This window comes from Antedon mediterranea, chromosome 2, assembly GCF_964355755.1.
Source record: "Antedon mediterranea chromosome 2, ecAntMedi1.1, whole genome shotgun sequence".
In the NCBI taxonomy this organism is placed as follows: Eukaryota; Metazoa; Echinodermata; class Crinoidea; order Comatulida; family Antedonidae; genus Antedon; species Antedon mediterranea.
In genome coordinates this window covers 9,863,244-9,876,552 of record NC_092671.1, presented here as the reverse complement: position 1 = coordinate 9,876,552, position 13,309 = coordinate 9,863,244, and the positions used below count along the sequence as shown (strand labels likewise).

Here is a 13,309-nt window from a genome sequence, read left to right as displayed (position 1 = left end):
TTAATAATAAACTAGTTATATTAATAATAATATATATATTGTTAAACAATAATAATAATCAACATTATTTTATATATATTGTTAGCTTTAATAATATATTCTGTTTACTAATAAACTGTTTATATTAAAAATAAAATATATTGTTAAACAGTAATAATAGATTATATTTACTAATAAACTTTTTAATAATAATATATTGTTAAGCATTAATAACAGATTGTTTTTATTAATAAACTGTTTATATTAATAATAATAAATATTGTTAAACATTAATAATAGATTTTATTTACTAATAAACCTTTTTTAATATAACCAAAAATAATAGCTAGTTGTCAACATTTACAAATCGGTAGCAGGAAAAAGAATAATAAATACATTATGATTAATATCATTTAGTATCTAATAATTATCTTTAATAATTACAAAATGAATAATTAATTAAGATGAACGTCCAATATCTAGTTGGACTTGGTCCCATGGCAATCAATTTGTTTTGATATAAAGTTGTGATACGTAAACACAATAACACTCTAATAAGTAAACGGACATCAATCATTTCATATTTTAAATTATTCTATTTTTATTCCACAATTGCTGCATTTTTGTTTCAATAATGTTTTGTGAGATCCAAATGTGATTTTCACTTTTCACTTATCTTGTAATGTAATACATTTTAACATCAACATTTAAACAGTATAACTATCATTGTTTTAATGATCATTTCCTTTATACTTCTCAATACAAAAACAAAAACAATAAAATACACAAGCTAAGAACATAGACCCAAACAAACAGGGAACCCCAAAAGTGAACTATAAATCACTATCGACTGGGGATCCACATAAATCGGCATTTATCTATACCCTAGCTACTGTACCGTATCTTTGCATTTGAACCAACCAACCTTAGTTATTAGTCCATCATTGCTTTCATCATCATTATTAATATACAGTAGTATCATTATTATTTACCATAGCTTCATTGTCTTTGGTTCTGTTTTTTTCATATTTTTTTTATTATTATTATGCTATGCTGTAATAACATTTATTATTAATTATCAGGCAAACAAAGTCCAGAACATTGAGCACACCTGAATTTCGATCAATAGAGCATGGCGTTTCTGATGAGAACATTTATAAAGCAAATGAACGACGCCATACAGCTCAAAGTATTAATAGTAACCCTCGACCTATGAACTATGACCGAGAACAAAAAAATGAAAGGAAACTTTCAAATGAAGGACGTGATTATCAACAAAACGGATTCACCAGACGGAATAATGATGGACCCGTGCATACGCGAACCAGGAATCACGAGGATTATAACAATGTAAAGGGACAACAACAAATGAATAGGTAAGCTCAAGCAAACAAATAATTAATATTAATAAAACAGTTGTTGATAACTTTACATTTGAACAGCAAGGCAACTGCCAGCAATATGTAAATGTGAAGGATAAATTTGCGAGATTGATAAGAAAAATCTATACATATCTAACTGATATGATATAGCTATTCTGCTTTAAGCATAAAATATGAACTCCTATAAAACACTATGTTAAAAGGTGTTGGTTGACTGTAGCGTTAAAACATACAATGTTTTGTCCATTTTTTGTTTCACAGGAAAGTGTCCCCTGATTAGTTTTGTTCCCTGAATATTAATGTAACTCTAAAATAAATCCAAAGACCTAGAAAAGCTTACTTCAAAGAAGGAAATCATTGAATTCGCATTTTTTATTCGTTACTTAATATATGTATGCAAAAGAAATTAGGAGTAAAAGCTACTAGTACTAATTTGAAAAATATTATTAGAAATACTTGGTTGAAATTGATTCATATTATAGCTTATAAGAAATGGAAACTACATGATAAAAACAATTCTAGCATATAAACCAAAGTTCATTAACTTTATTTTAGTATAACTACATCACGCGGCTCTTTATGTGTTGATATTTTGCAATCGAGACTCGGGAGGATCGTTAGACAAGTCATGTAGAACTTAAAGAAATGCTTTTCATATAGATTTAATGATATATGCCCACATGTATATAATAAGGCTGAATGCAATCAGACCTCAATGGTGTAATACAAGAGGTTTTCAGTGAAGAGTGTAGGAGGCAGTTGTGAGGTTCCATTGATTGCAGGTTGTGGATATAGGGCCCCTAGGACACTTAGCACGTGAAGAAAAATAAGTTCATAGAAATATGGAAGTTTTAGATTATGTGTTGTTTAAATTAGTATATAAGACTAAGGCATATAATCTGTTGCATATGTGTACAATTGAGAACCAGTGGTTTTCCATAGTACCATGCCAAGGATGTTAAAGAGTTACTATTAAATTGTGTTTGAACCATACCATAAAAACCCCAGTTGTCTAATGGTAGGATGCTTACATATGGTAGTATGCTTACATAAAATATGGTAGTATGCTTACATAAAATATGGTAGTATGCTTACATAAAATATGGTAGTATGCTTACATAAAATATGGTAGTATGCTTATGTGTTTATATCTTGGTTGTGGCGACTTTTTCTCATTGTCACAGATGTTTATTAATTAATTACTTAAATTAATTACCAGTATACAGTATCACCGGACGGTTTGCAGTTTCACATATTTTAAATTATCATAAAAACAGTGGTATTGTATTACTGTGAATAAATTTGTTTGTGAATGAATTTTTCAAAACATACTTGAAAGATACTAATTGTATAGACAATCAGAATATTATACAATGAGCGGTTTTTACCTCAGTTCCTGTTTCTCTATTTTTTATAATATAAGAATTATTTTTTTGTCATGTTAAAATGTTTAAATTGATTTGGTTTCAGAAGAAGTACTGGAAGCTTGCCTTTCAACGAGCGCCCTCGACGTCGTCATGATAGTGCATCCAGTCGAAAATCTTTCAGAGAAACCAAAGAGAAGGAACCAGTTGTTAAAATTCCTTCGCCCTCTTTAGACCCTTCCTCTTTTCCACCACTTCCAGGACATACCGAAAACTCCAGAGTCGAAGTTGGGAAAGAGGTCGTACAAAAAGAGGTTACAGAAGCAGAAACTGTTACCAAGTTTGCAGATATTTGTAAAGGAATCGTAAGTAACGAAAAATTATGTTGATTGTCTTTGAGTGTAATATGAAGTTAAATGAATACCGTGAAATAACATTGATTATGCATGGATATTATAGGTTTAAATGTCAAACTATTAAAACACAAATTTTATACTCAAATTTAAATCTCAGCACAAGGGAATTAAACACTTGAGAATTGAGAGTTTAATGATTCATAGAAATAATTAAATAAGTTTTATTATTATCAATGTTTCCGGTTTCTATATTTCAAGTAACCACATTTCTCTATAAAATCTTAATAAATTCTAGTTTTAGTAGTGATGTAGTCAGAAAATTAGAGTTTTATTGTACTCTATATCTTATTTAGCCATTAATGTAGTTAGTATGCATCAAATCTTCATTCATAATGTTGTAATGTCTTTATTCTATCAGATTTTATAAAATATTTAAATGTAAAATTTCAGAAAGCAGTTAAAACTCAAGATTCTAAAACCGTGAACGCAAGTAGTTCAACAACTACAACTCAAGCTAATAAATCTGATGTCTCTCCTGCATCTAAATCTGGCGTGTCACCTACAAACTCTATAGAGCCTGACAAATCAACACCTATAACACCACAAACGACGAATACACAAAGGTTTGTATAGTTTGTATATAGCTTTTAACTTTTGATGGTTTTGATATCTTTGCTTAATGACTTGATTTCACCACATGACCTCACCACTACCTACCTAACCTCTTTGAGCCTCCTGGCCCATATGGCTGTATTGGCAATTTCCAGTTGGTTCTATTGGCGGCGATTTGTTTTTCTTCGTTCCATGTCCTCCATCCTAGGTTTTCTCTCTATTTCCACTGTCCTCCTCCATGTTGTTTTGGGCCGTCCAACTCTTCTTCTGCCTTTTCATGTCATAACTATAATAATATAATAATAACAACTTTATTTAAAATGGATGCAACGCTTGAATCACCAGATTGGTGGCATATACTGACTATTGTTTTTCCTTCTCATCACATGGCACAATCCATTTCTATCTTTTGATCTTGGTCTCTCGCTTATTCTTTTCATTTTTGTGGTTGCTGGATTTCACCCTTCTCAAGAATTTTCAATTTCCTTTGTCAATCATTCGACCTGTTTAAATTGCTCAAATATCTCTTCATGTCATCTCCACCTTCTTTTTTTTCTTCCTTGTCTTCAACTTTTCCAGGTCTTGGTCGCCACTCTATAAAATCTTTTTCTCCACCTACCTATTGTCGTCAGTTATTCTTGTTATGTATGCTGTCTGTAACATTTCAAAACCCATACATCTCTCCAAATCTTGATATGTGGCAGATTTTTTACCGGTGAATTAAAATTTTTTTAAACATTAAGATGTTATTAATGATAGTAATCCATTTTGGGGTTACTTTTAATTAAAATCCATGTTGCCTTGAAGATTTATTTGTGCACTTTGCGTTTGAAGCAGCTTATTAATTGTTGGTGAACTCTGTATTGATGTTCTCATTCCCACACATCTAATGATGGTAAATTATCGTTATACAAGTACTATTAATGTGTGACAATGTGTGGGAGGTGTTTGTACACGCTGTTCTACTGATAAGTTATATGTGCAAGTGTTACTTACTCTACAGAATTCTTGTAATAAAATCTCATCAAATAAATTTTGCATTCGTGAAAATGTATCTAAAGGGATGCAGAAAAATATGTGTTCATGGTAGAGTAATAAGGCCTTAACAAATGTTTATGTTAACACGGCATCATCGGTTGGATTTAAGGTTATATTTCTTCTTTCTTTGTAAAGCTGATTTTGAGTTATTCACATAATAATACCGCCAAAAACTGAAAGACAAAATTCACTGGTGCATGCAAATTCTATAACATTTTTTATATTCAATTATTACAAAAAAGAAAAATCTGATTCGTTGGTCAAGCGTCACAATACCATATATTACAGTTTGATCATTTACATCTAATTGCATGGACAGTTTGGTAATTAACATCTAATTGTATGGTTTTAAACATTGATAAAAAATTGTTTTCCTAATTATTATAACTACTTTTCCCACACAGTAAAAAGTCAACAAAAAAGTCCTATCAAGCAGCAAGTGAGCCTAGCAAAGCCGTTGTGAGCTCATCTGATGAAACACCTTCATCATCTCAGGCCCCGTCTACAACAACTACCAAGCCCGCCAGTAATCAGATGTCACCTACACCACAGGAGACTGTACCCGTGACTGCTTCAACCAAAGGTAATACTAGTAACATCAATGCAAAAGAAACAGCTGATACAACAAGTGCAACAGAAATACAATGTGCATCTTCTGGTGTAAGTATTTTTTTGTATATCGTGGAGAAAATAATTAAATTTCTATTTTATTTGTTTGTGTTGTTCTCTGTTTTTAACAAATATGATAAATTTCAAACATATTTTACTTATGAAAAATCATTGCAAATTCGGTTTTCGGTACATTATGTGTTTTCTGAAGCTCTGTCTACACTGTCAAACTAGTTTAAGGAATAAAGCTCCAGACTACTCCTGGATCTGAAAATGTTTTAACGTTTCTGTTGTTAAACTGTCTTCTGGAGAAAAATTTACTTTTTTCTTACTGTTGTTGTCTTTAAATTTCTACTGCATTAACTGATGTTTTCACTTTTTTTAAATCTTGTTAATATAACTTTATTGTTAATTTTGATTGTTATTAACATATTAATTATTATTATAATCACTTATGTCGATTTGTTAACGCAGGATGCATCTAAGAAATTCAGCTACGCTGCAATTGCACGAAGGAAGCCAGGACCAGGGGAAGTTTGCCCGACTCAAGGTCAAACCAATACCCCACCTGCAAAGAACGCACCAACTAATAAAAATGCCACAACGAATCCAAAACAAGACAAAGAACGTGACCAGAACGAACAACCTACACGCAACCATAGAGATAACGACAAAAGAAGATCAAACGGTCGCAGCTCCCCAGGAAGCCGAAGGTCGCCTGGAGGCCGTAGATCTCCGACTGCCGGACGAAACCAGACATCGCAGAAGACGAAATAAACGAATTGAGCCAAAGATTAGCAAGTGCATGGTTTTCGGAGTATGGTTTTTGAGGTAGATGAATGAATAGCAATCCATGACCTATACGTGATGCTAGATGTAAAATATAGAATAATTTTACCGGATATATTTGCTTGGAATATTTCACAGCAGCAGGTCGTGTGGTAATCATCATGATAATGTACTGGTAAAGATGTGCTGTATAGCCATCAACAAAGACTTCAGAGACTTCACTAAAAAAGAACTTTTTATGGAAATTAAGAAACATTTTACTTTTTAATCACTTACTTTTAAATATTTCAGCAAAAGTATTTTTTAATCAAGTTTTCAAAGAAAAGGTTGTATTGGATTTAGGTTTTTTTTAAAAGAATTTTGGGATCATGTTTTTAATTTTAATCGCATGCTTTTTAAGTTTTAAAGAGAGAAAAAAAAAAGAAAATATAATGGATAAAGATTTCTTATTGGATGTTTAGTTGCCGTGGTTACAGTAGAAAATGCTTTTGCTGAATAAATACAAGAAGAAAGTAGAGAAGATTTCCAAAAAAAAAGTGATGTTTGAAAGAAATGTGAAAGAATTGGGGAATATGAGGTTCTTATTGTTTGGGGAAACAACCAGTTTATAAATATAGAGGGCGCTATTATGTTCCTACTAGTACGTTACCACGTTTGTGTATCGTGCTAACCATTTTTTCGCCAACATAAGAACACCGCTCTTTAAATAAGTGTGATGTTCTTTTTTCAGTTTAAAAGTGGAGAAGTCTCCCAGGTTGGAGCATTCCATTTAAAATTGAAAAAAAGAGCAAATTATTTAGCGAGAAAAAAAACAACCTTGTAAATGTTTTATTTTCTGAGGAAAAAAAAAGAATATTATGTAAATACTTAAATGTAATAATTGTTAATTGATAGTTCTTACTATACAATTAGTATTTTCAATGATAATTAAGATATTTCCTGCATTATATGTTTTATGTTTACTTTTTTATTGGTTTAAATTAGGCATTATGGGTGTGGCATTATGGGTGTGTTACCATGATGTTACTTAAACCCCATTTACACTTACGATTGTGTCGTGGGACGATCCAACGTGTTTACACTTTCCAAAATACAGCCCTGAAGATTCATTTACTTCATTTTCTCAAGCCATTGGCATATGCTGGCCTAAACATAAAGCTGCTCCTCGACCCACCTCAAGAGGAGGTCGAGGTCTGCATCCGGCCCAGGTCTGCATCCGGCCCAGGTCTGCATCTGGCCCAGGTCTGCATCCCGCCCAGCCTAACTTTATGACATGTTTAAACATATCGATTGCCGGACCCAAATCGCAAGTGTAAATAGGGTCTTACTGTTCTATACACATGGAATAAGTAAATCCTTCTGTTTTGCCATTGGTTATATTTGCTACCTTTTTGTATCAACACATTGGTTAATAATATATACATCTCTTTTCTCTATGAAATGCCAAAAAAACCTGGAATTATTATGATACCACCCAAAGTTATCCAGTTTTGACGAGAGTGGAATGTGCGTGAAAGTTGTGTCAACTTTAGTTGATATTCATGTTGTTAAAACATTGAAAGTTGAGATAAGTACAGCACAGTTTTCAATTCCTACTAATTTGAAATAGATGAATAGGGAGTATTATTTCCTGGGCTTAAACCTATAAAGCAAAAACAACTTTCTTCTCATATCAAGATAATGCAAATGTTGAGTGGAAGATATTTACTTACGCAAACAAAAGGAAAATTTGATTTTTAATTTTTTCTTATGCTGTATTTTGATGTAATTTCACCTTGATGAAAAGAAACATGCAAAGACGTTCCGGTTAAACAAATTTAACAGAAGTCTTTTCTTCATTTAGAATAAATAATTCAAGGGTTGTATAATAATGGTGTACAATTTTGGAGAAGTACCTTTGTGGACTTCATTGCACACAGGGGTGAATGCACAAACCGTGATCCAACCATGAAGATGAGTAAAAGAAAACAAAACTCATCTGAAAGTTGAATACAATTGTATTGAGCAAGCAATTAAGTGAATGTATCAGTCAAATTATTATTATATTATAATATTACGAGGAAAAAAGAAATATATTTGATAAAGTTAGTTTTTGCAGCTGCTGGTGCTAATAATGAGATCATTTATTAAGAATTTGTGAAATTTAGTGTTTTGGCTTATTATTGCGGGACTTTAATGGGAGTTGTTTTTGTGTGAACTTTCTAATCTTGTGTGACAAACTGTCCTTAACCAGGTTTGTTAGTGCGCACTAGTAGGGTTGTTGTCTTGGGATTAATTTTGTATTAGTGAATGTAAATTTGTGTAAATTTTGTTAACTCCAATGTCTACATTCGATGACATATCACGCCTTTAGTTTCTCATCTTTACTGGCAATGGTCTTCCATTTATCAGCTAAGCTTTTTTTTTTTCTGTGCAATTCAATCGAAAAATTGTCATTTGATAATTTTGTCCTTTAGCAAATCAAGTTTTAGAAAATTAAGTTAAATGCTTGTTTGCCACTTACAGAATGTATACAGTAACCTGTTTATGATCTCTGGCTTGTTCATGTTGAACTCAAACTGACCTCTGCTTTGAAAGACCATTGGTTCCCATATCTGATTTATGGTCAGTTACCCAGTGTTGACTTCAGACATCTTTAACCATTTTGTTGCTGTGCTGGAACATGCACTGCCTAACATGCTCTTAGGCATGTTAGTTTCAGAGGGAACATTTTTTGTGTACTGGTGGCCAGTGTTGTTCTATTGCATTCTATTCATCAGTTCCTCGAATGCTACATTAACACTTTTCATTGGTTTCATTTAATGGAAGAAGGCGCTGTTATGTTATCAATGGAAAATTATATACAGGATTAAATGATGCTGTCTTCTGTGAATGTAGCTTGATGTAGGTCTGTAAGAATACCCCAAGCACCCTGTAGACAGCTGGTTTTGCTATTTTAATTTCAATGTGCTCTGTGGTAACGATCTCCATCAACAGAAAATGGTTGTATCTCAAAATCAAGATAAATCCATTTTTTTTAATTGGCATTTCACAGATTTTTTGTGGAAGAAAATGCTTGAGTTATTTAGCATTACTGTACCTACACTGAGATTAGGCACATGTGCACATCTGAGGATTTTAAATAATGTTAAATTTTAATGCTCTACATATAAATTATTTCTTGATCATTAAATTTGAATATTTAGTTTGCTGTAATATCATTTTTGATTTCTATAATTAAATTAGCAAAAATCTGCAAAATTTATAGAAGAATTTGTGTATATTAATATATATTATATATCAACAGAATCTGTGTATGTTTACACATATATATATCTATACATATCATATAAATATGTATATATTGTGTTTGAAAATAATGTAATAATTACAGTTGCGAAAATGTTTAATTTTCTGTTTTACAGTAGATGTTCATGATTTTCAGTATTCCGGATTTTGCAAGCGCCATTTGATGATAGTCCTCTACTGTTGATTGGTCAGCTATAAACAGCCATTTCAGTACTATACAGGTCACTTGAGGTCATTTAACCATTAGCATGATGACATCACTTCCTGTTGATATTTCAATATTTAATTAATATCCTTAAAATGTTTAAGTTTATTATTCTGTTTTAAATTAATTTATGCGTATTCCCTTATATCACTGTTGATATCAGTTTTAATTGTTTTATAAATGTTGAGAAAAAGATACAACACTATTTAAAATTATTTAATTAAAATTGTATACATTTTGAGAGAAAAATTATATATATTTATGATTTGCCTCAATTGCACTCGTTTTTATCATATTTACACTGATTAAACTTCCAAGGTTCTATTTTTCTTGTTACCATGTAGTCAACTTTAGATTGAACTATACCTTCTGGTTTATAAGGTACCAGCACCGGTCATGGTTAAGATTTTGAGATCAATTTTCTATATATTTTATAAAATGAGACATGTTTATTATGCTGAGTTTTCCTTCCTTCTTTTCACTAGCTTTTATTCAATTTCTTTTTATATGCAGACAACTTCCAACTCATTGGCTAATAATTGACTTGTCCTTATTCTGTGAGGGGTATGGGAGAGGAGCTACCATTTTATAATCAAATAACATTATATACAGTACCATGTTTGATGATTAATTAAGTATTTGGGTTTTTAGTTAGACTAATTTTTCAGAATGTATTAATAATTGCAACTCACTAAAATGTAAAAAAAAAAAGAGAATTATTATAAGCAAAGTGGATACAGTGTGCTTCGAAACAAAGAGTTATTTTAAGAAAGTTGCTGACATAGCCTATGTACAAGTTTATATATGTATATTGGTAAATAGCTCGTCTACAGCCAACTTCATCTTAATGTATAAGTTTGTTATTAATGCCTTCTAAAAAACTATATAATATAATAATTATATAACAAATTAAAAGGACTGAAACCTTGCATTTTTATTATAGATTCTAAAAACAGGATTGTTTGGGTTTGGTTTTTTTAAATGTGGGTTTGAGGTGTTTAGTAACTTAGCAACGTGAAGCTTTTGGTCGATCACATGTTTCAAAGTATGTAATGTGTATTATAGTTAATCAAGTTTATTTTTTTTCATTATTTTTCACAGCTATTGTGCAATTCTAACGTTTAAGGTATAAATGGCAGAATAATACAAGTCAATATTGCTTCCTTCTCAATGTCAACATTATTTTTGTTTATACCTTGAGAATGTGTAGAATATTAAAATGAAAATTAGGCTGCAGGTTCCAAATAGAAGATGCTTAATCTGTAAGTTTTAATTTGCTATATTATATACCATTATTCTAATGGTTTTTGTATAATAAAGCGAATTGAATCCCATCAAATGGCTTACACAAAATATATAGAAATTGTTTATCTGTCATTCAGTCTATATGTGGCCTTTGGAGGCTTTGACATTTTCATTTAGTTTATCAAAACAACCTAAACAAATACAGTAGAGTCCCTTGTTTGGGACACCCATATTAAGGGGACACTTTTTCCGTGAAATATCTGTATACTGTATAACAATACAGCTGGCCAACCACTAGACAGGAGACACCACTGTTATGGGTTATGTTTCCAAATGTTGTCTCCTTAATAGGGTTTTACTGTATAAGGAAAATGATAATATATGTATTCAATGTGTAATTGTACAATCCATTTGGAGTTTTTTGTTTTTTTTTGGTACTGCTAAGTGTTGAATATTGTTATTCTGTGTTTTTTATCTGGCTAATTTGGTTCCCAACCGATCCAACCAGACGTGTTTGCGTTGGGTCTAGTTTTGAACCTATTGTTCAGTGTAATTCATGGAATTCATTCACTGCCAGTCGTATTTCAAAATCAAATTCCTGTCACGATATTTTTTGAAGGAAACTTTAATTTGGAATGCAATATATTGGGAATGAATTTTATAATTATTGTTAATAATTGGTGATGACTTGACGGGGATTACAAAAATTGCAATTATATGTGCCATAACAATGGTGGCGTAATGGCTATGAGCGCTCACTGGCTAAAACCAGTGGCCTCGGAGCTTATGGGAGTCCCTGAGCAGTGACAAGAGGAAAACATTCGACAGAAAAATCTAAAAACGCCCGAGGCCTCCCAACGTTGGAGAGCCACTTAGGGTTCCTAAACCAGGGCCTCAGCGTTAGTCACTGCATCACACAGGTTCAGTCGATGCTAAATTGTTTAGCGCGTTCAGACGTCAAACTTATGTTAGTAAATGCGTCAAACTTGATGTTGGTAAACGCATCAAACATCTGTGATTTGGGTCGTACTGTACATTATGATTGTAAGAAATACAGCAATTATATGTAAAGAAATATAAAGCCATATTATGAAAATGAACCATATGTTGTCAGTAAACCATATACTGTATGAAAGGTATGGGTTCGGTTAAAATGTTGTTTCTCCACCGTCTTTGAATTTTAAGTTTGCAAATATTATTTTCATTTATAAATTTTGTGTAACTATAAAATGGTCCTAATTTAAAATATTTTCTTTTAGTTATATATAGGCCTACCTACTACATTTATAAAGAAGTTTAATTTGTGTTTTATCAGATTACTGAAAATATGTGTGATTTCTAGTTATAAGGTAAACTATTGTGAATAAGAATCATCAAAACCAGATTATAATATAAAAATACAAATCGTTGTAAACTGTTCATTGTTTGACAAAATAGAGGGGGTTTATTTAGGAAACTTTGTGAACATGTGCTTTTGAAAGTCCAAGCTGACGTTAATAACACATCTGTGATGTGACGTTCTTATTCGTCTGGTTTTGGCATTTTGGGATACATTTGGGGGTTTATTGTAAACATGTTACAATCAAACGTGTAGACACGACATTAGTGTCGGTATCGACGCATGTGAACGTCCATAGGTTACCATTACATCAGTGTTGATGTATGCATCATTCTGTACTGTTATAAACACTTGTAAACTTGATGACAAAAGTGTTTGTAAACACACATATTATGTGAGTACGTTATGTTGTGTGTATGTACGTGTGGGTTTTGCGTTGTATGCATTTCAGTATGTATGGCGTATAAAAGCATGTTTAGGTCTACTTTTACTATTTTTCCTAAAAGGTTTGGTTTGTCACGTATTTTTTGCAAGGTGGCTCGTCATTTTGAAAACATCTCAATTCTTCATGACTTTTCTAATTGAATAAGGGTACTTGTAAATGTGTGACATTACTTATAAAACAAGGGGAGAAAGACACAATATGTTATTGTTGTGCAGATTATATTCGAAATAATCGCCTCGGAGGGTTTGAGGTAAGGTACCTCGGGTCGTTTCAAATTATTGTTGGATGGTTAGGACATATCCTTGTCTGTCATCTACAGTATAAGGTAAACCTAATAGTGCACTAGTTCCCTTATGAGGGTTTATTTTGTCACCATTTGCCCGTCATCAGAAACGCTGGTGCCAGTTGATCTGTTATGTTTTTTTTTAAACTCGTGTTATTATAAGCTTTTTTCTTTGTTCCTTGCCAATATTTTTGTGATGGTTGATTGAAAGAATTTAGATTTAGATATTCACATGTGAACTAAAACAATGATAATTGAAAAAAAAATCGTCTATGCTATGAACATAAATATGTTGTTGTGTTTTCTTTCGTTGTCATTCATGATTTTAAATGTTTATTGATGTAGATAGACTTAACGTGTGACAATGACAGGTAA

The 13,309-nt window shown here is 31.7% G+C and overlaps 1 protein-coding gene across 3 annotated transcripts in view; it reads left to right on the top strand.

The window, feature by feature from the left end:
• Positions 1–13,222, top strand: part of LOC140040337 (uncharacterized) — a 59,102-nt gene extending 45,880 nt beyond the window's left edge. For all 3 annotated transcript variants that reach the window (XM_072086200.1, XM_072086199.1, XM_072086201.1), the window contains 5 exons: positions 1,062–1,355; positions 2,832–3,090; positions 3,532–3,704; positions 5,136–5,391; positions 5,815–13,222. In XM_072086200.1, the coding sequence (XP_071942301.1) occupies positions 1,062–1,355; positions 2,832–3,090; positions 3,532–3,704; positions 5,136–5,391; positions 5,815–6,117 (1,285 nt within the window). In that variant the 3' untranslated portion in view covers positions 6,118–13,222. The remainder of the gene's footprint in view (positions 1–1,061; positions 1,356–2,831; positions 3,091–3,531; positions 3,705–5,135; positions 5,392–5,814) is intronic.
• The last annotated feature ends 87 nt before the right edge of the window (positions 13,223–13,309 follow it).